We start from the raw sequence: 21,224 nt of genomic DNA, 5'->3' as shown, positions 1-21,224 counted from the left end.
GCCATAGTATGCCCTGTAACCATATAGTGGTGAAACTAGGTTCTTTGAGTGAGTTACTTTGTTACTTTGTAGACACAAAAGCTACATGGAATCCCCTCCCAGGTTTGTTACCTTTAACGAAAGTCCTGATTTTCCAAAGATTTGATTTAGAAAGCACTTCTAAAGGTTGTGTCTTATATAGAATATTAGTATTAAAAATAATAATACATCTAGACACTGGGGTGTGGGTGGATTTGATACAATAGGAAGAAGAAAGAACTTGGAGTCAGGGCTCTGCTTCTAGCTCATACTGTGATCTTGGCCACGGCATTAAATCTCTGGGTCACAGTTTCCTCACCTGCTAAATGACTGCGTAAGACTAGATAATCACTAAAAACTGTGATTCTTTGGCCAGAAGTAGCTTGTGTAGATGGATGGACATAGTAATTTTTCTGTTACTAGAAATAAGTGGTTAGTACGATAGCTGGATATATGACATTACGTATTTACATACCCCCAATAAATGAAAACAAAATGAAAGTCTAAAAAAAACTATCACAATAGCATAAAAATATATCTAGGAATAGTATAAGAAAATGTACAGAAAAACTCTACATAAAAAACTATGAAACATTTTTGAGAGAAATAAAACCTGGCTAAGTGTTCCAGTACTGTTTCATGGATTGACGAGCAGAAGAGATGCTATACAGGTGGAAAATCAAAGTACTAAGAATAGCCAAAGTACTCTTAAAAAAGAATGATGTGGGAGGAGGGCTTTATTGGATATTAAGACTCATTACAAAGCTAAAATAATTTTAAAAGCATGGTATTGGCATAAGGATAGACCATGGAGCAGAATAGAGTTGGACGCTTGACTCATGGCAAAGATAGTGCCAAGTACATTGGGGAGAGGACAGTCTTCCCAGTCGGTGGTGCCGGATCAACTGGATGGCGTCATTGAGGAAAAAGGAGATTTGGTCACCACCTCGCGACAGTCTACTGTTGATTTTGTTAGGGGTGACACCGGAATGGTGGCCCTATCTATTAAAGGTGTTTATAGGTGAAATGATATTATGTCTGGGACTTCGAATAAAATCAGCAAGAAGAAAATAAAAGGTAAAATGGAAGAGAATAGAAAAACCAGGACTGGCAAAATGTTGATACATGGTTGCAGCTGAGTCTGGGCGGGGGTTAGACTTTTCTCTGTACTTTTATATGTTTGAACGTTTCCGTTGTATAAAGTTTGTTGTTTTTTTTTTAAATCAGTTCCAGGTGGCTTGAAGGTCTAATGTGAAAGGCAGCATAATAAAGCTTCGAGAAGGTTACATAGGGGAATATCTTCATACCCCAAAAGTAGGGAAGGATTTCTGAAATATGACACAAAAATGACTAGTCACACAGGAAGAGGGTGATAAATTAGATTACATTAAAATTAAGAACTGCTGTGTATCAAAGAAGCCTTTTTTAAAGGTGAAAAGCAAGCTAAAGATGTGAACATACATAACCAACAAAGGGCTGCATTTTGGAATATATGAAAACCCATACAAATCCATAAGAAAGATAACCCAGTAGAAAAAGAGATTTGGTAAGGTGCCTCACAAAACAAAGTGTCTCAGTCATCAACAGATACATAGCAAACTACTTAACCTCATTACCTCGTTAGTCATCAAGCAAATGCAAATTAAAACTACAGTGAATACCACTACGCACCTGCTGGCATGGCTAACATTAGAAAGACTAACCAAACCAAGCTCTTGGCGGGCTGAGGAGCTTTCACGCACTGCTGGTGGGTGTGGAAATGGGTAAGACCAGTTTGGAAAACCGTCTGGCATTACCTACTACAGCTGAACGTTTTCCACCCAAGTGCACACCTGGCAAAAGCATGCACGCCTGCAGCAGGCGTGTACATAGCAGCTGTACTCGTCACCTGGCGGGGCCTGGGGGGGTCCCCGTAGCAGGATGAATGAATAAACTGGGGGGTATGCACACAGTGGAACATTGTGCCACAGTGGAATCCACGGACGGCAGCCTGATGGCACTGTGGCCATAGCTCCCGAGCACAGCCTGAGCACAAGAAGCCAGACACAAGAGAATACACGGAGAGTGGCCTTTGTTCAGAAAAACTAGCAGACCCAGATGAGGGGCGTGTGCTTAGACGGTGAGACTTGAATGTGAGGAGCTGGGCAACATTAAAGAGCGGATCCTGGTCACCTCGGTGCAGGAGGGGAGGGGAGGTGATTGGAAAGGGGCAGGAGGGGGCTTCTGGAGTGCTAGCTTTTTTCTCTCGGCCTTGGGGTAGTTCACACACGTATCGCGTTGTGAGAATTGGTTGCTGCACACTGTTGTTGGGGCATTTTTCTATGTATGTATGGATCTGTATAGGTAGATTTTGAAAAATACGTTCTCTTTTTAATAGCTCATATTATTGGCTCCTATCTTGCATTTTAGAAAGGCTTTCATCTTTTTAAGAAAACATTTAACCTAAAACTTTGAGGCACCTGGTCAGGATTCCTAGGGGTGCTGTGTTCACTGTGTTACGTCGCCGCGCGTGGGAAAAGGAAAGTGATGGAATTTCCTCCCCAGCGAAGGGACTTGGGCTCCCAGGGACCACTCTGCACATCGGCACTGTTCGTGTACCAAGATTACATTGGGACGTGCAGACACCCTACGGTGCAGAGGGCAATGGTGTGGGAGCTGCTGCCGTAAATAGAGCTAGTCAGTCAGTGAGCCAATTGCATTAGGGAGTTTGAAAGACCAGTTTGACTCCGCTCTCCACTGTGACATAATCATGTTCTTATTTGCAGGAGTGGAAAAGTGGGAAGAGGAAGGCTGAGAAAGATGAGCTGGTGGGAGTTATGATATTTTCCACCATGGAACCAGAGGCGCCTGACTTGGACTTACTAGAAATGTGAGAGCTATTGTCACACTTGCCTTCTTCCCAGCCCGTGTCCCCCCTCCCGGGCGTGCAGGCCGCAGCTGGAGTGCAGGGTGCAATCGTGAACGCATGGTGGCCACAGTCAGGTGACCAGGAAAACTTTGCTTGCACACTCCAGGTGCAGAGTGGTCTTTCTAGCCATAGCATCAAAGTCGGCTTCCTTTTTACCTTGAAGTCCGTGGTTTCTTAGCTGACACAGAAAACTCTAGTCATATCTAATAAAGCACGATAAAACAAAGTAGCCCAGAGCCAGCGCACACCCGCATAATAGTCGACAAAGCAGAAGTCTCTGAACATTGCCTTGAAGGAAGCAGATCTCTAACCTGCGTTTTTGTGCTATTTTTCAATTTGTTGTTTTTAATTATGTAATTTTTTTAAATGTAGGCTTGGTTGAAAATCAAGTAGTTCCTTTTCTATGTAAAGGCTAACGAGAAATCTTGGGGTTTTTGTTTTTGTTTTTTTTTTAAGAAGTTTTTTCTTAGAAAATTATCACTTACGTGTTACCAAACGTAAGAAGAGAAGAAAAAAGAAAAACACAATCTTGCATCTACCCAGAGAGAAAAATCAATGTTAATGTGTTGGCCTAGGTCTGTAGTCTTCTGAAACATTTTCTGCACATACGTATCTAAGGGAAAAATTGTTTAAAAAGAAAAGACCTCACACTGTGCATTCTGTCTTCTAATCTGTTTTTGTTTTTGTTTATTTAACATGATACTGGGATGAGTTTTTCAGGTTGGTACTTTTTACATCCTCAAAGAACTGAGAGGTTCAGTATCACGTACCTGGTTGTGTGTCCAGGTTACATCCGGTTCGCTAATGTACTTGCTGGAATGCATGATGACCCACTCAGTACCTCCACTGATAGAATTCCACTCAATCATATGTTCAGGAAATCATGATTTTGTATACTTTAGAATAATTTTAGTTAAAAGTCACAGGGAATTGAGAGGGGAAGGGAAGGAGTTAAAATTTAAATGGCAGATTTTTAAGTCATTCTTTAAAAATCTGTTGGTTTTTTTTTTAAAGATTTTATTTATTTGAGAGAGCGAGAGAGAGAGAGTGAACATGAGTGACAGGCAGAGGGAGAAGGAGAAGCAGGATCCCCGCTGAGCAGGGAGCCTGACACGGGGCTTGATCCCAGGACCCCAGAATCATGATCTGAGCTGAAGGCAGCTGCTTTACCGACTGAGCCACCCAGGCGCCCCTCCTCTAAAAATCCGAATCAAGCCTGGTTAAAGAGCAGTTGTTACAATGCAAGAAAACAAGTGCCCGCGGTTACGTTTGGCGGGAGTCTCCCCCGACCGTGTTGATTTTTCTCCTCCTACACGTCACACTGACCATTTGGTAGCAGAGTCAAGGACATGCCTTCTTGTGTTTTGCCCCACAGAGAACAGAAGTGCGATGCCGTCAGTAAGTTCACCAGAGCCATGGACGACGGCGTGAAGGAGCTGCTGACCGTAGGACAGGAGCACTGGAAACGGTGCACGGGACGTAAGTGCCGTCCTCACGCCAGCACTGGGCCCTGGTCGTCGTGGCGCAGGGTCGGTGCTGTGGCCTTCAGCGCGCTGAGGAGCCGTGCCCTTGGACACAGGTGCCTTTAGTGAACCGGAGTAATGTCATACCCACAGCCCGGTGGCGAACCTCATACTCAGACAGCAGAGAATTGACTCCAGCAAAGCCAGTTCAAGAACTTGCATAAAACACCGTGTTCCCTTAAATGTTTCTAGTTATTTGGGGTTTGTAACCTATGGACAGTTAATCTTTTCTGTATGTTTAGAGAGTATTTGTTATTTTTAATCTCATGATTGTACTTTTTAGGCTTTATCCGTTTGGTAAGTAAGATGTTGTATCCAGAATCTTCCTCAACTTAACGATGGGGTTGCATCCCGATAAGCCCGTCCTAAGTGGAAAATAGCCTAAGTCGAAAATGCATTCAATACACCTAACCTCCCAAGCATCACAGCTTAGCCTGGCCAGCCTGCCCTTGGGCAAAATTGTTTCACACAAAGCCTGTTTTATAGTAAAGTGTTGAACATCTCGTGCCGTACTGGAAGTGAAGAACAGAATGGCTGTCCAGGTGCAGAGTGGTCGTCAGTGTGCTGGTCGCTGATCCCCGTGGTCACCGGCTGGTGGGGCTGCCTCTGCCTAGCATCACGGATGGGGTCCTCCCGCAGATCACAAGCTCGGGACAAGAACCAAATTCAGAATTCCAAGTACAGTTCCTAGTGAATGCATATTGCTCTGGCACCATCATGAAGTCAAATTGTTAAGTCAGGGACCATCTATATTTGCTACAGCCCTAATTTTTTTTTTTTAAAGATTTTATTTATTTGACAGAGATCACAAGCAGGGAGAGAGGCAGGCAGAGGGAGATGCAGGCTCCCTGCTGAGCAGGGAGCCCGATGCAGGGCTCAATCCTGGAACCCCGGGATCATGACCTGAGCCGAAGGCAGGCGCTCAACCAACGGAGCCACCCAGGCGCCCACTACAGCCCTAACTTTTAGGAAAGGCCAGGATAGTTGGCTGTGGAAAGCATGAGCTGGGTCAGACTAGGGGCAGCGTGAGCCCAGGGGCCCCCGCCAGCCATGGCTTCCACCTGCCCTTTCCATGTCCTCGAGGACTTCTTACCCCCACCCCCACCCCCCCTTCCGTTTGTGTCTAGACTGTCATTCTGCTGACCTATGTTGTCCTGTATTCCCTGGCCCCTCACATCACATAGTCCAGGCTGGAAACTGTCACTGTCAGCCGTGGGGGTCACACCAGCCAGCTGCCCTCCCACCTCGGAGGACAGGTCACCACTGCATCCCATTCACATAGTCTTCGAGGGCCAGAGATGCTCAGGACTTCCCTCTTCTGTCCACCCATCCTGTCCTTATCACCAGCTCAGCCGCCTGAGTCCCAGAGAGAAAACTGAGCTCTAGTTACTCAGAAAGTGGAGCTGCGAGTCCCTGACTCAGTAACCTAACCTCGTGTGAAGGCTAGTAGGCTAGCCATAAGGCTGGTATCTAAGAATTTTCTGGCCTTCGACTTGTACACCCTACAAGAATACTGGTTGTACTCGGTTTTGTTTTGTTTTTCTCTTAAAAATGGTTTCTACTTTGAATAATAAAACTAATACATACCCACTTTTAAACCGTGATATTCAGCATAGGAAGGAATTTAGTTACCTGTTTTGTAAAGATTTATTAACAAATGATATTTTTCTTCTAAAGAAGGGAAAAAGAATAAAATTTGAAGTAAAAAAATAATTTTAACGAGTAAGAAACTGAATGTGGGGGCGCCTGGGTGGCTCGGTCAGTTGGGCATCTGTCTTCGGCTCAGGTCATGATCCCAAGGTCCTGGGATCGAGCCTCGCATTGGGCTCCCTGCTCGGCTGGGAGTCGGCTTCTCCCTCTCCCTCTACTGCTCCCCCTGCTGGTGTTTTCTCTCTCTCAAGTAAATAAAATCTTTAAGGAAAAAAAAAAAGAAAGAAACTGAATGTGGAGTGACTTTTGGCTGAATTAAGATAGCAGATCACAGAGGCGCCTGCGTGGCTTGGTCATTAAGCATCTGCCTTCGGCTCAGGTGATGATCCCAGGGTCCTGGGATTGAGCCCCACATCGGGCTCCCTGCTCCGCGGGAAGCCTGCTTCTCCCTCTCCCACTCCCCCTGCTTGTGTTCCCTCTCTCACTGTGTCTCTCTCTGTCAAATAAATAAATAGGGCGCCTGGGTGGCTCAGTTGGTTAAGCGACTGCCTTCGGCTCGGGTCGTGATCCTGGAGTCCCGGGATCGAGTCCCACATCGGGCTCCCTGCTCAGCGGGGAGTCTGCTTCTCCCTCTGACCCTCTTCCCTCTCGTGCTCTCTGTCTCCCATTCTCTCTCTCTCTGAAATAAATAAATAAAATCTTTAAAAAATAAATAAAATCTTGAAAAAAAAAAAGATAGCAGAGCACAGTTAATAGCAATATTAAGATCCATTAAATCCAGACCTGAAATCTAAGCCTTATCAGGAGTTGGCAGACTGTGGCCTGGAGGCCAAATCTGGCCTGCTGTCTGTTTTTATAAAGTGGAACATGGCCAGGCCCATTTCTGTACATATTATCTGTGGCTACTTTGCTGTTACAGTGGCAGAGTCAAGTACTTTCAACTTTCAAGAAACCTGTGGCCCCACAAAGCCTGAAATATTTACTCTCTGGCCCTTTGCGGAAAAAATAGGTCCTGCTTCTCACTGAATGACCCTCTACCATTCACCTAATACCCGACATCAACAAAACCACTCGCAGCGGCGGGCCATCCGTTCGCGCTCGAGAACAGTTGCTCCATTCTCATGGCACAGAAATACGATGCCATATCCTAAATACAGCACTAATTAGGCCTGAAATGGTAAAGTATACAAATGCAGCATTAGAAAACAAAATGCACCACCAGCCTTTGGTCACAGGGAGTCAACTCATGAACAAAAAGGGGAGTGACGCTTCTCTTAAATAGTGATTTCATTGTAAAATAGTTAATTTTAACTGTAAGCTCTTATGAGGCCATAATAATAGTAAAGCATTGAAATCTGTATGTTCTTTGAAAGCTAGAAGGGCCCACAGAGATCGTTTCGTTAATCATGTCATACAGTTGAGAAAGCTCAGATCCCTCCTCCCTGGTCCTGTGAGTCCTTCTGCCGTATTTTTCTCCACACCTTGTTGCCTTCAGTTTTGCAAATAATCATTGATGCATACCTAACAGTGGGGAAAGCAAGGTGTTTGGAATCACAAGTACCACATCCACCATTTATTAGCCATGTGACCCTGGGCAAGTCAGTTTACTTAGCTGAGCCTTATTTTCCTAACCCGTGGAATGGAGATGGTGTGTCTGCACCCAGTAGAGGGGTTGTCCTGGTGATCACATAGGACTCGGTGCAAGTACTCGGTCAACTAGAAACCCTCTTCCAGATGAGCTCCCAGGCGCTTCAACTTAATGCCGCGAGTGAGGATGTGGGGCCAGGGTGGTAGTTCGGAATGAGGGCATCCGCCACAAACTGAACAATCAGTTAATAAAAAATTTCTTTGAAAAAAATCATTAATTTTAAAAAGCCAGTGATTTTATTAAAGAATATAGACTCTTTTGAGTCACTTCTGATTTCTTTTATGATGAAAGTAATCACTTTCGGGAAATAGTCAAATCCCATTCCCGTTTGCTCAGAGGACTAGTTAACAATGTCTTCCTCTTTCTCTTTCAGCGTTACCCAAGGAGTATCAGAAGATAGGAAAGGCCTTGCAGAGTTTAGCAACAGTGTTTAGTTCCAGTGGTTATCAAGGTACGGCTGTATTTATTTATCCTTCGGGCCCTTAGCGTCTTGTGCGGACCAGCCACCCCCTCAGGCTCTTGCAAGCACCCAGAAACTCTGCATCTAGGGACCCTTGTCACCAACACTTCAGCCGGCTAGGCTGCCCCACTCCGCACTTCTGTACCCTCACCTCGATTACTTTTGCGAAAAGTGGAGAGTGGTTATACTCTGTTTTCTTGCTAGCTTCTTAGCCTGTCTTTGCGCTCAGATACAGCTCTTGTGTTGCTCTGGAACAGGCAGCTATGATAAGTCACCCTCTGCCCTTGCTTTCATCTCTCTGCCAACCCCAGAAGTCAGGTCTTCCTGTTACAAAGGCCGGAATTTGTCAAGGCCGTTTGGAGGGAACATTTTGACTAAGTAACAAATTCACGTTGCCTTAGTCTCTGCATGACCTGGAATTATTTTCAGCTGTGTTATAGTCTGTCTTACCTACTAGACTGTGTGTCTTACCTGGGGTATCTCGAATTCATTGTACTTTTACATTGACAGCACTTGTGAGAACAAGCTAGCTGTATTCCTTTCTATTTTGGTTAACTTTTGCTGACTTTGCTCTGTGGAGCAGGTAGCAAGTAAAAGTATTTGTCAGGTGAGTGGCACTTACTAAATTTGCCCGTGTCCAATCACTTAAAGAAATGGCAGAATTGGTACTTTGGCCATGGTGTTTATTCTGGTACTCAGGGAAGATAGTCTGTGGAGGTCAGTGTCTGAGCATTTTTAGGAACAAGAAATGAATCTCTCACCAGAATGGAATATTTGGGGCTCCCACATATTAATATTTCTTTTTGTGCTGGCTGAATTGCGTCTTATAATCCCAACTTTAGAATGGATGGGAGCCCTGAGGATTAGTTCATCTGGCCCCTTCATGTTCGAGATGAGGAACGTAAGGCCTGGAATGATCAGTGTCCTGACCAGGGTGCCACAGGGGGTCGACAGAGGAGCCAAGTGTAGGGCCACCCCATTGCTTAGGTTCCGGCAGGACTCCAAGAGCACTCTCATCTTTGTGCTTCTCTAGTATCTTGACGGGTGGAGAGCTTGTGTCCTGAAGATGCTGGACCCCGATCAGTGCCCCATGTCAGAGCTCACCTGAATCTCGCCTTCCTTAAGCCTCCCCCCGAGAGCTCTCTGTCCTCCGGCCCTGCCCCCACTTCCCGCCATCACCCGTTAGCGCACAAAACCCCTGTGGGAGGACTGGCTCTGCATTTGGGGCTCCCCCAGGTTCCGGTCCCTCACACCAGCCCCCATGCATCTGGTGAAAGCAGAGCAGAGCCTCCCGTCCCAGCCAAGTCCCTCTGCTGTGGAAGGCGCCCTTTTCCTCCACTCCCCCCCCAGCCTCCACAGCTTGCCTAGGGTCTGAGGCTCAGCCCTTTCTGAATTGAGTTTATTTGGGTTTCTTCATTCCCACAGTGCTTCCGTGACTTTACGGAGAAATATGGTGGTTTAGTTTATTTGATATTATTACGTTGAGAGCAAGGGTCTTGGCAGTTGTCCCCATCCTAACTGGAAATGGAACCGCTCCAAGATGAGATTGTAAGCCTAACAATGATCCTTCCAGTAGCATGGACCCAGACTTGACTTCCATTCCTTGAAGTCAGAAAACCTAAAAACCATTCAGAGCTAAGATCACAGAATTTGTAAACAGCAATTCCCTTGTTCTCCTGGTCGATGCCAGGAGAGACAAATCACTCACCCTTCACTAAATGTAATATTAATAGAGGGCGCAGATAATTGAACCAAAAGTCTTGAAAAGGGGGGAGGAGAAGACAGTTGGTAATCTGGGAAATGGGTCCTAAAGAGTCCTTTGTAGCTTTATACTGTGCATAAATCTTTCCATATATTTCTCGTTCTGTAACTATCAGTAGAATCTGCGTACCTTCCAAATGATCAGCTTCTCTCTGGAGTTTTCTATCTGCGTAACTTCAGCCCGGAGCAACCTGGCAAAAAGGCAGGATAGAGAGGGCTGTTGGGGGGGGCTGGGGGGGAGGCCCCGGCAGGATGAGGACATCCTGGAGGGGGGGTGGAGTAGGAGGGGGCCCTGAAGACGCTGTGCCTTCTCCGCAGCGCCCACCCGCGCGATTCCTCCCAGCCATGCCTCACTTGGCACGGCTTCCTTACTCTTTTCCCTGCTCAGAGCTATCAGTCTGTGCATTATCAAGTATTCATATTGCAGACGGCACTCTGTCAAGTATTGAAAGTACTCAGTGTAATGTGCTTGGCAGGGAATATCATTCAACTTCCTAGAGATCTTGTTTTCAAAGAACTTCTTAAGTGCCCACAGACTAGCTTTTCACGTTTCAAGGCAAATGAAGGTCAGCGGAGTTGAGTACTGTGCCTTATCACGTCTTCCTTTGCTCAGATGTGCTGGTGATGGGGCAGTGCTGCACTCTTTGATCTTGCAGTAATTCAGAGGATTCCGATTCCTAAGAATATCTCGGATTATGTTAAATATAACCTTCCATGCTCCCTCTCTGAGTACAGAAACTGATACTGGAACAACACAGAGACTGTTCGCACGGCCTTTGTGCAAACCCATGAAGCACTTCTTATGGATTATCATGGAAAAATAATTGATAAAAATATTTAGGTGGTTATCTGCAGCGGAGAAGAGGAACGGGTGTAGAAGCTAGACCTCTTGTTTTGTCTAGTTTTTTTTTTACTTTGAAACCATGGGAGTGTTTTACATTTATATTTATTCTACATTTATTATTAGAAAACAAATTTAAAATGTAAAAAAAAAAATCCCTAAAAAGCAAAAGCAAAATAAATCACTTGATACATCAGGATGAAGGCATAACCACGTAGAGAAGAATTATTTCACATCACCGTAAAACATTGTATTTTGATTCTACATCCCTAGTAGCAGGTGCCTTAAAGTCAAAAAGACCTCAAAAATCTTTTGTTTTCAGTAATCATATAGTTAGCAAGAAAATGTTGGTATTGTTATTCTAAAACTTCTGAAACTATTTTACATATTGTAGGGTAAAGCAAATACATAATTATATTACCGTTTTTAGGAAGTAAGTTTTTTAAATGAAAGGGCTAAACAAAAATCAAAAGTTTCAAAATACATCATGAAAATTCCTGAAGTCCTAAGTTTGAGTTGGAAATATCCATATGAGCTCATTATGGTTTTCCTCTTAAAGAAAAAAATATATATTTTTCCTTGCTCTGTTCATTGAAAAGGCCTAGTCACGAGATCCGGTCACGAGAAGCACCTCTGGCGCCCCCCACAGGGGGATTTCTCAGCACTGTTCCTCCCAGATGAACCAGAGCTCCTAGCAGAACCCAGATGCTGATTTGAAAAGCCTTCCACTGGCCAGTAAAGAGAAAGAGCATTAGTGAAAATAATACTTTCTCTGCAATGAAGCTTATCAAGTATGTGTAAATCCAGGCTTGCAATGATACTTTTTTAAAAAGTTAATCTGTTACCTTTGGAGAATGGTTAGAGGATCAACTCATTCTGAAAATGGTAAAGAAAAAGAAGCATTTAATGTGCTTTTTCTCTTCCAATACCTCAAGGTAACCAGGTAGTCGATATAGTCGATACAGGAGAGTTCCTTTTTATAGAAGTGCTTCAAATCAAGAAGTGAGAAGAGTAGAATAGGAGCGCTCTGCAAACCGTTCCTAATGAAAGATTAGATGGTACAGGGAACAGAGTGTGTTAGCACCACAGACGCAGTCAGCAAAACCCAGACTGCAGGTACCAAGGCAAATACCTGGTTTCTTCAACGGCCCAAAAAGAGATTTGCAAGAAAAAAGGGAGGGAGGAGAAAGAACCTAATGATTGAAGAAACACTTAAGCTTTCTGCCGTGTGGGCTTTCTCTGAGTCCTGAAAGCAGCCAGCTCGATTCCAGATACCAGGGAGCTGCCCACTGACCAGATAATTCTTTCAGGAGCAATTCTCGTTTCTCCAGTGTGCTGTTGGTATTGTCCTTGCTTTTTAAAGAGTGCTTATCGCTGACGTAGAATTTATGGGTGCATTGTAATGTGGCCAGCGAAAGGGGGAGGTAGGGGATGGACGGTGCAGTTGCAGAAAGACTGGCCATGAGCTATTCGTTGGGAAGCCAGTTGATGGGTAGATGGGGACTCATTACACTATCCTGTAGTTTTGAAAAGCGTAGTGTTTGCGGTAATAAAATTTTTGAGTAAAATAAACGAGAAAATACGAGCCCTGATGTAGCTGTACTGATTTCCAGGCGAAACCGATCTCAATGCTGCAATAACGGAAGCAGGAAAGACTTACGAAGAAATTGCCGGTCTCGTGGCAGAACAGGTACCCCCATGGCCACCGGTCCTGGTGCAGATTGTACGCTGTTGGACCCACATGTTTCTTTAACCGATTTGAAAACAATTAACTTTGCAAATAGATCTCCTCTTCTCTTCTGTCTTTGTTCATTGTGTATGGTAATAATGTTTCTTCGGGTAAGCTCACGTGATGGGTACATTTATCACCGAGAAATCTAAATGAGTACCTTCCAGTGTCGGTGGCTCAGATCCATCCTCCGTCATCAGGGGGTTGGAATGTTAGGGCAAGAGCACCGTTCACGCCACCGTTTGGACTCTTGGCCTGCCTGAGGCCTGCTGTACTCGGCTGGTAAATGGAAGGCTCTCAGCATTCAGTAGCCACTACGGAGAAGGCACCGGCGCGGGCCCTGGTAAGGGGCAGGTCTCTGTTCCAGCCACGTGGCTTTTATTGGGGCCTTCAGTGGTCCAATTCCAGTTCTTTTTACAGATAACAGATAATGAATTCCCTTAAGGGGAATAGGCATCAATGTTGTTTCAAATCCCCACATTAAAGAAAAGTTTCTTAGATGACTTCTTGAAATACGCACACACACCTTCACTTTGGTCACTGACTACCACTACTTATAGAAAAAGATTAATTTTTAGAACTGTGCATAACATAGCTATTAAAAATTATAATTCAGAAAAACTGAAAAATTTTAAGTTGCCACTTAGGAGGACTACCAGATTCTTTTTTTTTTTTTTTTTACGTTGGGTGAGGACTACCAGATTTTTAATAATAATTTATATTCTCTGCTAAAACTTAGATATTAAATGATTGTATCTTATTTGCTTGTATATAAATAGTACTAACTAGTTTTTTCCCCTACAGTTTCAGATTTTGAGCCACCTCAAAATAACTAATTTTACCAACGAGCCTAAAAATGATCTAATGTTTTATCATTTTCTCTCCAATCTATGATTGAGAATGTAATAGTCTTGGGGGTTGTTTTCTTGCAGGAAAACAAGGCTGAATGTTTAGCCCTTGATATGCAGTAACTCGTACCTGAGGCTTGGCTCATACAGTCCTCCAGTACGATCCTTTTCTGGATTTCTCTGCCAGTAATAACCAACCTGTGTCTCATTGTAGCCAAAGAAAGATCTCCATTTCCTCATGGAATGTAATCATGAATATAAAGGTTTCCTTGGCTGCTTCCCTGATATTATCGGCGCCCACAAGGTAACTTGATCACAAAAGTGCAGAGAAGATGACACGGGTGAGCCAGGGCTGCGACGCACGGCCACCGCGCGGGCCCTGTCACTCAGTACGGCCCTGAGTCGGGGAGCTTTCTGAAACCGGCCGGAGCTGCTTGGGCTGTTTAAATAGTGAGCTCCCATAACACGTTTAGACTATGGGTAGTTTCTGGTTTCTTCGAGTCTATAAAAAGATTACTTTGAGGGAACAAAAATGTGAAAAAAATACTCCTTTATGCCTATACTTGGGTCAGGTATCAAACAACAGAATCATGCTGTTTGAAATTCAAGACAAGATTAGGAATACTGCTTGCCCTTACTAGTGGAACCCCTGTAAGCTGCTTGGGCAAGTCCTCAAAGACCCTTCCCCGTCGAGATGAAGTAAGATATTCTGTCCGCCTGGGCCTGACGAAGGGTTTCCTAAGGAAAATTTAAATGGTCAACATCGATTTTATATTTTTGTACTAACAAGGAAACTATAGAATTCCCACCCTAAAGGTATTCCCACCCTAAAGGTATTTTTAAATACCCTAAAGGTATTTTAAAAGATTTTGAAATGTTTTGGGGTGTTCTCACATTTCAATTCTGGTTCCTTTTTTCTCTGTTTCAAACTCTACATATTATTTCAGAATGGGGCATGTTATCAACTGTCATATTCTGGGATACTGTGATGCACTTGGATTTATTAGGAGAATCTCTACAGAGGCTGGGTCTGCGACCCTAACAAGCCCTGGCCTGTGGCCGTTTTAGCATTCAGCTTAATAATCCAGGTGTCAGGAAGGGAAGCCTTGTGCAACTTCAGATAATTTAATGTCAAACTCAGAACATCGATGGACACTTAAGGCGTTTCCACATCATGGCTGTTGTGGGTAATGCCGCAGTGACCCTGGGAGTGCAGTGGTCTCTCTGAGATAGTGATTGCTGGGGGAGTAGGTCTTAAAAATTCTCATCACAAAGGAAGAAAGCACACCAGCTTGTAACTGTGTGAGGTGATGGATGTTAGCGGCAGTTACAGTGGTCATCGTTCTGCAGTATACACAGACCTCAGAAGATTATGTTGTACACCTTGAACTCATGCAGTGCTGTATGTCAATTATATCTCCACAAAACTGGGGGAAAGTAACATAAATATAACAAAAATTAAAATCTCAGTTAAAAAAGCCAACTCAGAAGAGTTGGCTTGTCGTAGGGATCTATGCCAGCAGTAGAGTTTTGGGCATGGAGCCTGATTTATGCACGAGTGTAAAGTTTTTCTTTCCAGACTGCTCTCATGAGCACTGTGAGGATCCTGGAGTGGGAAACGTTTGGCAGCTGTATCCCTACTTCTGTCTGAGTACCGCAGCGTTCCTCCCGGAAACCAAAGTAAAGCTGCCAGGCAGCGCGCTCCAGCACCGCGGCCAGCATGCCCCCGAACAGAGACAGAGAGCCGGGCGCAGGCAGGAGGCTGTCCCTCATCAGCCTTCTAAAGCCCCGACGCCTGTGTCCGTCCCCTGCGCTCCTCTCGCCCTGGCGCGGGCTCAGATATTACGGAGAGTGCCGTTCGTTTGCTCTTCGTGCTGTTGTAGCCTAAAAGTGTCCATTTTAGCTTAGTTCTGTTTTTCAAGAATAGCAACCCTTTTGCTTCCAAGTGACTTGCAGGAAGTTATATTTAGGCGCTTTCCTACATTCTTTCTTTGTGGGAACATTTTTTTGTTCAGTAGCCGGTCAGTTGTAGGAGATGTTGGCATTGTTACACGTTAAATGAATTCCTCTGAGCGTTGTTTTATTAACACTGTTGCGTTTGTATTTCACAGGGAGCAATAGAGAAAGTGAAAGAAAGTGATAAACTGGTCGCAACTAGTAAAATCACCCCCCAGGACAAACAGAACATGGTGAAGCGAGTTGGCACCATGTCTTACGCGTTGCAAGGTAGGACCAAGCGAGGTTCGTGCGCCGCTAGCGAGGATGGTCCCTCTCCCCGCAGCGGAGGTCCTGTTTTCCTGGCTGGAGAGAAAACCAACTGTGAGCCACAGCTAAGCAAATGAGAGCTGATTTCAGGTCCCCTCCCAAGCCTGTTGTTTGCAGAATCCCAGTGTTAATGGAAATGAACCGGTTTCCCTGATCGAGCCACGAATGACAGCCTGATTAAACCCATGCATCTTTATTATTTCTCAGAGGCAGTGAAGAGCCTTCTATAACCCTTAATATTAGCTCCGATCGTGATGCTGTGTTAGATCCCAAAGTTCAGCTTCCAGCAGTTTGTAACCTCCATCCCCCGGGACCGTAGAATATAAAGGGAGCTTGGACATGGCTTTTTGGGCAAATTTTAGTGTTAGTAAAAAGAAGATAGTAAATAGTTTTTATATATTTGAGTGCTTTCCAGCACACAGGAGCAGTGAACGGATTTTTCCTGTTTCAGTGGACAGACGGAACAGGCATGGGCAAAGGAGAAAGGGGAAGGATGTTCTAGTTTGAACAGGACCACACAAAATAATGGGACGGGATTTCTCATTGGCCTTCGGGAATAAGATCAGCTTACAGGCTGTTGGGGAATGAGTGTTGGTGATGGTGGGGGGTCTTGAGAGCTGGGCAGAAGAGCCTAGACTTGCTGTGGGCATTAAAAAGCCACTAAAAGGTTTGATGGTGGGGGGCAGGGGGGTACACCCCTCAGGGAGAGGGTGGGAGAGGTTGGGGGGCAGACATCACAAGGCCCACGCAGAAGACCACTGCCTCTGTGGTCTGAGAGTTCCGGGCCTGAGGAAGATGTGGTGCTCGGCGAAGAGAAGGAAGCATGTTTGCAGACTTTTCCAAGGAACGGCCCTCAGGACTGGGGAATGCGTGGGACAAAGGGGCCAAGGTTTCCAGAACTAAGACAACTAGGGGCAGAAATGGGAAAACCTGAGTGAAGATCGGGCTTCTGAAGGGTTTGACATGGGGGATTTGGCTTTGAACTTGTGTTTGAAGTTCTCCAAACAGATAAATGAAAAGCTTTATACAACTTGAGGTAATAGAAAACTCAGAACAGTGCCCTTTTCGTAGGAATGTATGCCAGCAGCTGGCTTTCCAGGTGCTCAGAATGAGGGAAGAGGCAGGTGGCGATGTGATGGGGCCCCTCTTGAGTTGGTGGTAGGGGGGTTAGGGGCGAGTCCCGAGAGACAAATTCAGTCAGGGAGTCCTCTGTGAACAGATATATTCAGCAGAGTTGAACAGGTGTCCAGATCCTCTCACCTGGTAAGAGGTTGGGTTCTGGGAACCCTGATGCTCAGCAGCGAAGCTCCATACAGAAGAGGGTCCCCCTGCATTGCACCCACCCGTACAGCCTTTCAAGGGCACCCCGAGAAACCCAACCCGGGGGAGCAAGCCAGGGCCCACCGGGTGCCTCGCTGGGTCCTGCATCACAGATGATGTCCGCAGAGAGTGACCACCACATCGGCCTCCTGCTCTGTTCTGTTCTGCGAGAACAAAGTCCACACGTGGGTGATTGTATTGGGTTCACAGTATCTCATCTGCAAGTCAACAAAAGTCATCCCTCTGCTGGAAAGTATTGTTTGCCCTCAGATTATTTTCAGATGAGTTTTCTAGCCTCTTTATAAAGTGATTTGTCAGGAACTGGCCCTCCCCTGAAGCCAACCAGATGAAACTGAGCAGAGCAAGCTGGCACTGTCTGTGGAAGTTTGGGGGACTGATTGATATCTTGGTTTTGGTTGTAGCCGAGATGAATCACTTCCATAGCAACCGGATCTATGACTACAACAGCGTCATCCGCCTGTACCTGGAGCAACAGGTGCAATTCTACGAAACAGTAAGTCGGCTGCCCTTCGCATGCAAGCACGTGTGCGCGGGCGCACACACACGCGCACACACACACACACACACACACACACACACACACACACACAGGAGGATTCCTGGTAACATAACTGTGACCATGTGAAGTTAATCTGCTTATGTTTTTTAATCCTGTGTAAGAAACCAAAAGGTTAATTATTGAGCAGGGGTTATTTATCCCTTTTAATTATATCTGCCTTTTCCTTTTTGAATCATACTGGGTTAAAAAAGGGGAGAAAGGGTCCTGACACTGGTTGTGAGGCCCCTAGCAGTCCTTACTGGGAGGCTCCCAACCCCCACAGCCTCTCTGTGCCCGGGACAGTGAAGGACAGGAGGCCCCTGGCTCCGCGGGCTCTCAGCTGAGGATGGAGCCTGGCACCACGGGCAGGCTTCATGAATGAGATTTCATTGTGCACCAAAGGAACTTCAGAAAGAAAATGAGAGAGAGAGAGAGAGAAACCTCAAATACTTAGGTTTGTGACATTTAGGAAACAGTCACAAAAATGTAAACTTTTGTACTCTGCATAGTAATTGGGTTGTTTACCAGAGTGTCCAGAAAACAAAGATCTAGCGTGTAAGTGGAAACTTCGACATCTGTAGGCAGGTTCCGTAACTGTATCATTGACCATGTGCTGGCTGCCATGTTTCTTACTCAGTGTTCCACTGTTGCCATGGTATGCTCTTGTGTGTGCTCAGGATGATGGTAGGCCAGCCCCACACTCACATCCGTGCACATGTCTGTCCTCTTTCGGCGAGACGGTGCAGAAAATGTCGGTCTCCAACAGCAAATTCTTGAAAGGGAGTTGTGATCGGTGTGCTTGCTGCGTAGTGTGAATTGTGTGTTGGAAGCAGCTGGTTTTGGAGCTGAGTTTCCAGAAGGAATTCCCTTAAGCATTCTTATCCCTCACCGCGTGCAGTCCCTGGGCTCTCTTTGTAGTAACCGGTGCCGCTGTACGGTCGCCTTGCATGTATTAGAATCGAGATTGCATTTATTCTACATGAGAATAGCATTGAAGGGCAACTTCTGAAACTCCGATCATGTTGATTTGGTAGATAATCTCAAGCCCAAGTGAGGTTTAATTATCAATGACATTGTGACTCAAAATAGAAAACCATGCATTTTAGTCACTGTCCTTGTTAGAAGTAACAGTTTTGTGAGAAAGTAACCCTTAAATACTAAAATTCCCATACTTGTTCATGCAGCAAACATGAATGGAGTACCTATTATATACTAAGGACTTACTCCAGCTACTTGGGCTCCAAGAATGGCTGTGACATCTGTGTCCTCAGGGGAGGCCTGGGCACAGAGCCCCAGCTGCGGTCCTGCACTGGCTTTATCATGGAGGCACGGACGGTCTACACACGGCGGACCCGCAGCGGGTGGGATCTGGGAGGTGTGCTTGGCAGCGGGGGCTCGGGATTGCACGGGTGTCCAAGAACACAGGGGAGTCTAGGCAAGCGCCCCACCTGACTCCTGGTCTGGAAATGCTGCTCCTGAGAGAGGCACTGTCCGTGCCAGAAAGAAAGGGGGCTTCCTGCAAGCTGGGGGCCTCACCTCTGGCAGCACCATCTGGGGTTAGGGGAGGGCTCCCCGGCTGGTTGGTGCTGGAAGAGACTAGAAGCTTAGCCCAGTTAAAGTCTTTGAAATACTTGCAATGTCTAACTCGTAAGAGATGGCAGGAGTAGAATGCCGTCGGTCCTAGTGGGCCTGGTAGCCGAAGATTGTCTTGTTTCTTCCCCAGATTGCAGAAAAGCTGAGGCAGGCCCTCGGTCGTTTCCCGGTCATGTAGAACACACCGGAACACGAAGAGAACTCCGAAGTGCTTCTTTCTGACTTTGGGCAATGCAATCTTATTTTTTTCCCCCTTTATCAAAAACAAAAAGGAACGAAAGAACGAAAACCAAAAAGAAACAGAGTTGCAAAAAACTGCGTCTGTTTTATTAACCAACCTAAATGGATCAGTTACGTAGGGATAGTCGTCTTTGGTTCGTTTCCACCTCCATTATTTAAAACAATGGAAATTGTCTCTATTTTTGGAAAGTACTTAAAGTTATCAGAATTTTGAATGGAAAATTAGGGGTTCCCCCCACTGATATTTTACATAAAATTGTAATTTTTACGTCGTCCATGATCTTCTGGGTCTTACCCAATGTCAGATAATTACTAATTGCTTTCTTAAAAATATGAAATATGCCAGAATAAAATATATATGTTTGTATATTTTTATAACTCTTTTCAGTCCAGTGGGATCCCTGTCTATTTAGGAAAATCTACATGCGTTTCACTGACATATTTACGACTCCAGCGCTTCTGTTTCTAGGAGGGAGGAAGCAAAGAGGGGCTCCTGGGAATTCTGGCACCCTCCCGGCGGCTCGGGGCGGGGGGCTCACATGTGCCCTCAGAGCACGTGGCTTGGCAAAAACTGAGGATCCCATTCACTGTGCCCGCTTCCCGCAGGAATATTGCTGAGTGTCCCCTTCCATCAGGAGGGCTTCCTTCCCAAGCCTGGTTAAGGCATGGTTCTTGCCAGACGGAGTATGTTGAACATGCTGGGGGTATTTCTAAAACGTTCCCACTCTGCTCCCAGGGATGGCGCTGCTGCGCTGAGTCCTGTGCTCAGGAAGGAGGGCTCCCCCAGAGCTTCACCCTGAATTGGAGTCTTAGGCTGTTCAGTCAGAGGTAACGAGACATGTTTGTGAGGGCCGAGGGCCGTGACTTGCCGCTTGATTCGGATGGTAGATGAGCGGGCCGGGGGTGTTATCTGAAAAGATGGAAAACACAGCTGAGTAGGCCTCTCCGTCCCCACCAGATGGAAAAGTTTAGGGACTGATAAGGGTGACAACCTGGATAATGCCCAGTAATCCCGGGAGCTCCTATGTGTAAGAAGTACAGAGTGATGTTCTTCCTGACTGCATCTGAAACTTCAGACGGGATTTTTGTGGTCACTAGGACTCCAGTTAACGGCATAAAGCAAAACCCTAATCTTCACAGACTGTCAGCTTTAAATCTGAACACTCACAGACACGCACTGTCTTCCTCCTGCAGATGAGCGTGTCCATCCTCCGCGGTTGCCTTACGACTTTATCCCCACTGCTTTCATTTTCCTGACCTAGTGATTATAGTATAGAAAATGGAAAGTTTGGGCCAGCACAAATAAAATGAAACCAAAAAATAAGTAGAAGAGGAAATCAAATGAATATGAGAATTTCTTGTTCTTTAATATCACGGGTTTTGTTAATGTTTTATAAGTAATTTTCCCTACCTGATTTTTCTTTTATAAAATCTCATAGAACAATGTTTATGATACAGCCATTTAATATATGTACAAATTGTAAAGAATATGTATAAATGTTTTACACAAATGTAAGAGCATGTAGAAGCCAACATATAAATAAATTGTTAAAAAACCTGTACAGTAAATTCTGAAAGCACTTTTTCAAAACACTTTCTGGTGTTTGTGTGATTTATTTTCTTTCTTTTTTTTGGATAATTGCTTCTTACCTCCAGCTCCTGAAGATAGTCCGGGTAATGAATTTTTCCCCCAAACCTAATTCTCCTGGTATGAATTTATAATTTAGTTCCTTAAGTCAGAGTCACCAATCCTGGAAGCATGTCACAATCGCCAGGGAGCTGTAAGAAACAGATACTGATGACGATGCCAAGTGTAGAAACAACCGTGCGTGTGTGCGTGCGTGTGTGCATGTGTGCGCGC

The 21,224-nt window shown here is 45.3% G+C and overlaps 1 protein-coding gene across 4 annotated transcripts in view; it reads left to right on the top strand.

Annotated features, from left to right (window-relative positions):
• SNX9 (sorting nexin 9) overlaps window positions 1-20,954 on the top strand; it is a 108,243-nt gene extending 87,289 nt beyond the window's left edge. For all 4 annotated transcript variants that reach the window (XM_027601248.1, XM_027601247.1, XM_027601250.1 and 1 more), the window contains exons 11-18: window positions 2,784-2,887; window positions 4,302-4,405; window positions 8,121-8,198; window positions 12,423-12,499; window positions 13,601-13,690; window positions 15,498-15,612; window positions 17,394-17,485; window positions 19,254-20,954. In XM_027601248.1, the coding sequence (XP_027457049.1) occupies window positions 2,784-2,887; window positions 4,302-4,405; window positions 8,121-8,198; window positions 12,423-12,499; window positions 13,601-13,690; window positions 15,498-15,612; window positions 17,394-17,485; window positions 19,254-19,301 (708 nt within the window). In that variant the 3' untranslated portion in view covers window positions 19,302-20,954. The remainder of the gene's footprint in view (window positions 1-2,783; window positions 2,888-4,301; window positions 4,406-8,120; window positions 8,199-12,422; window positions 12,500-13,600; window positions 13,691-15,497; window positions 15,613-17,393; window positions 17,486-19,253) is intronic.
• The last annotated feature ends 270 nt before the right edge of the window (window positions 20,955-21,224 follow it).

This window comes from Zalophus californianus, chromosome 7, assembly GCF_009762305.2.
Source record: "Zalophus californianus isolate mZalCal1 chromosome 7, mZalCal1.pri.v2, whole genome shotgun sequence".
NCBI classification, from domain to species: Eukaryota; Metazoa; Chordata; class Mammalia; order Carnivora; family Otariidae; genus Zalophus; species Zalophus californianus.
The sequence above is the reverse complement of the archived record's forward strand: the minus strand, read 5'-3'. Positions and strand labels throughout refer to the sequence as shown.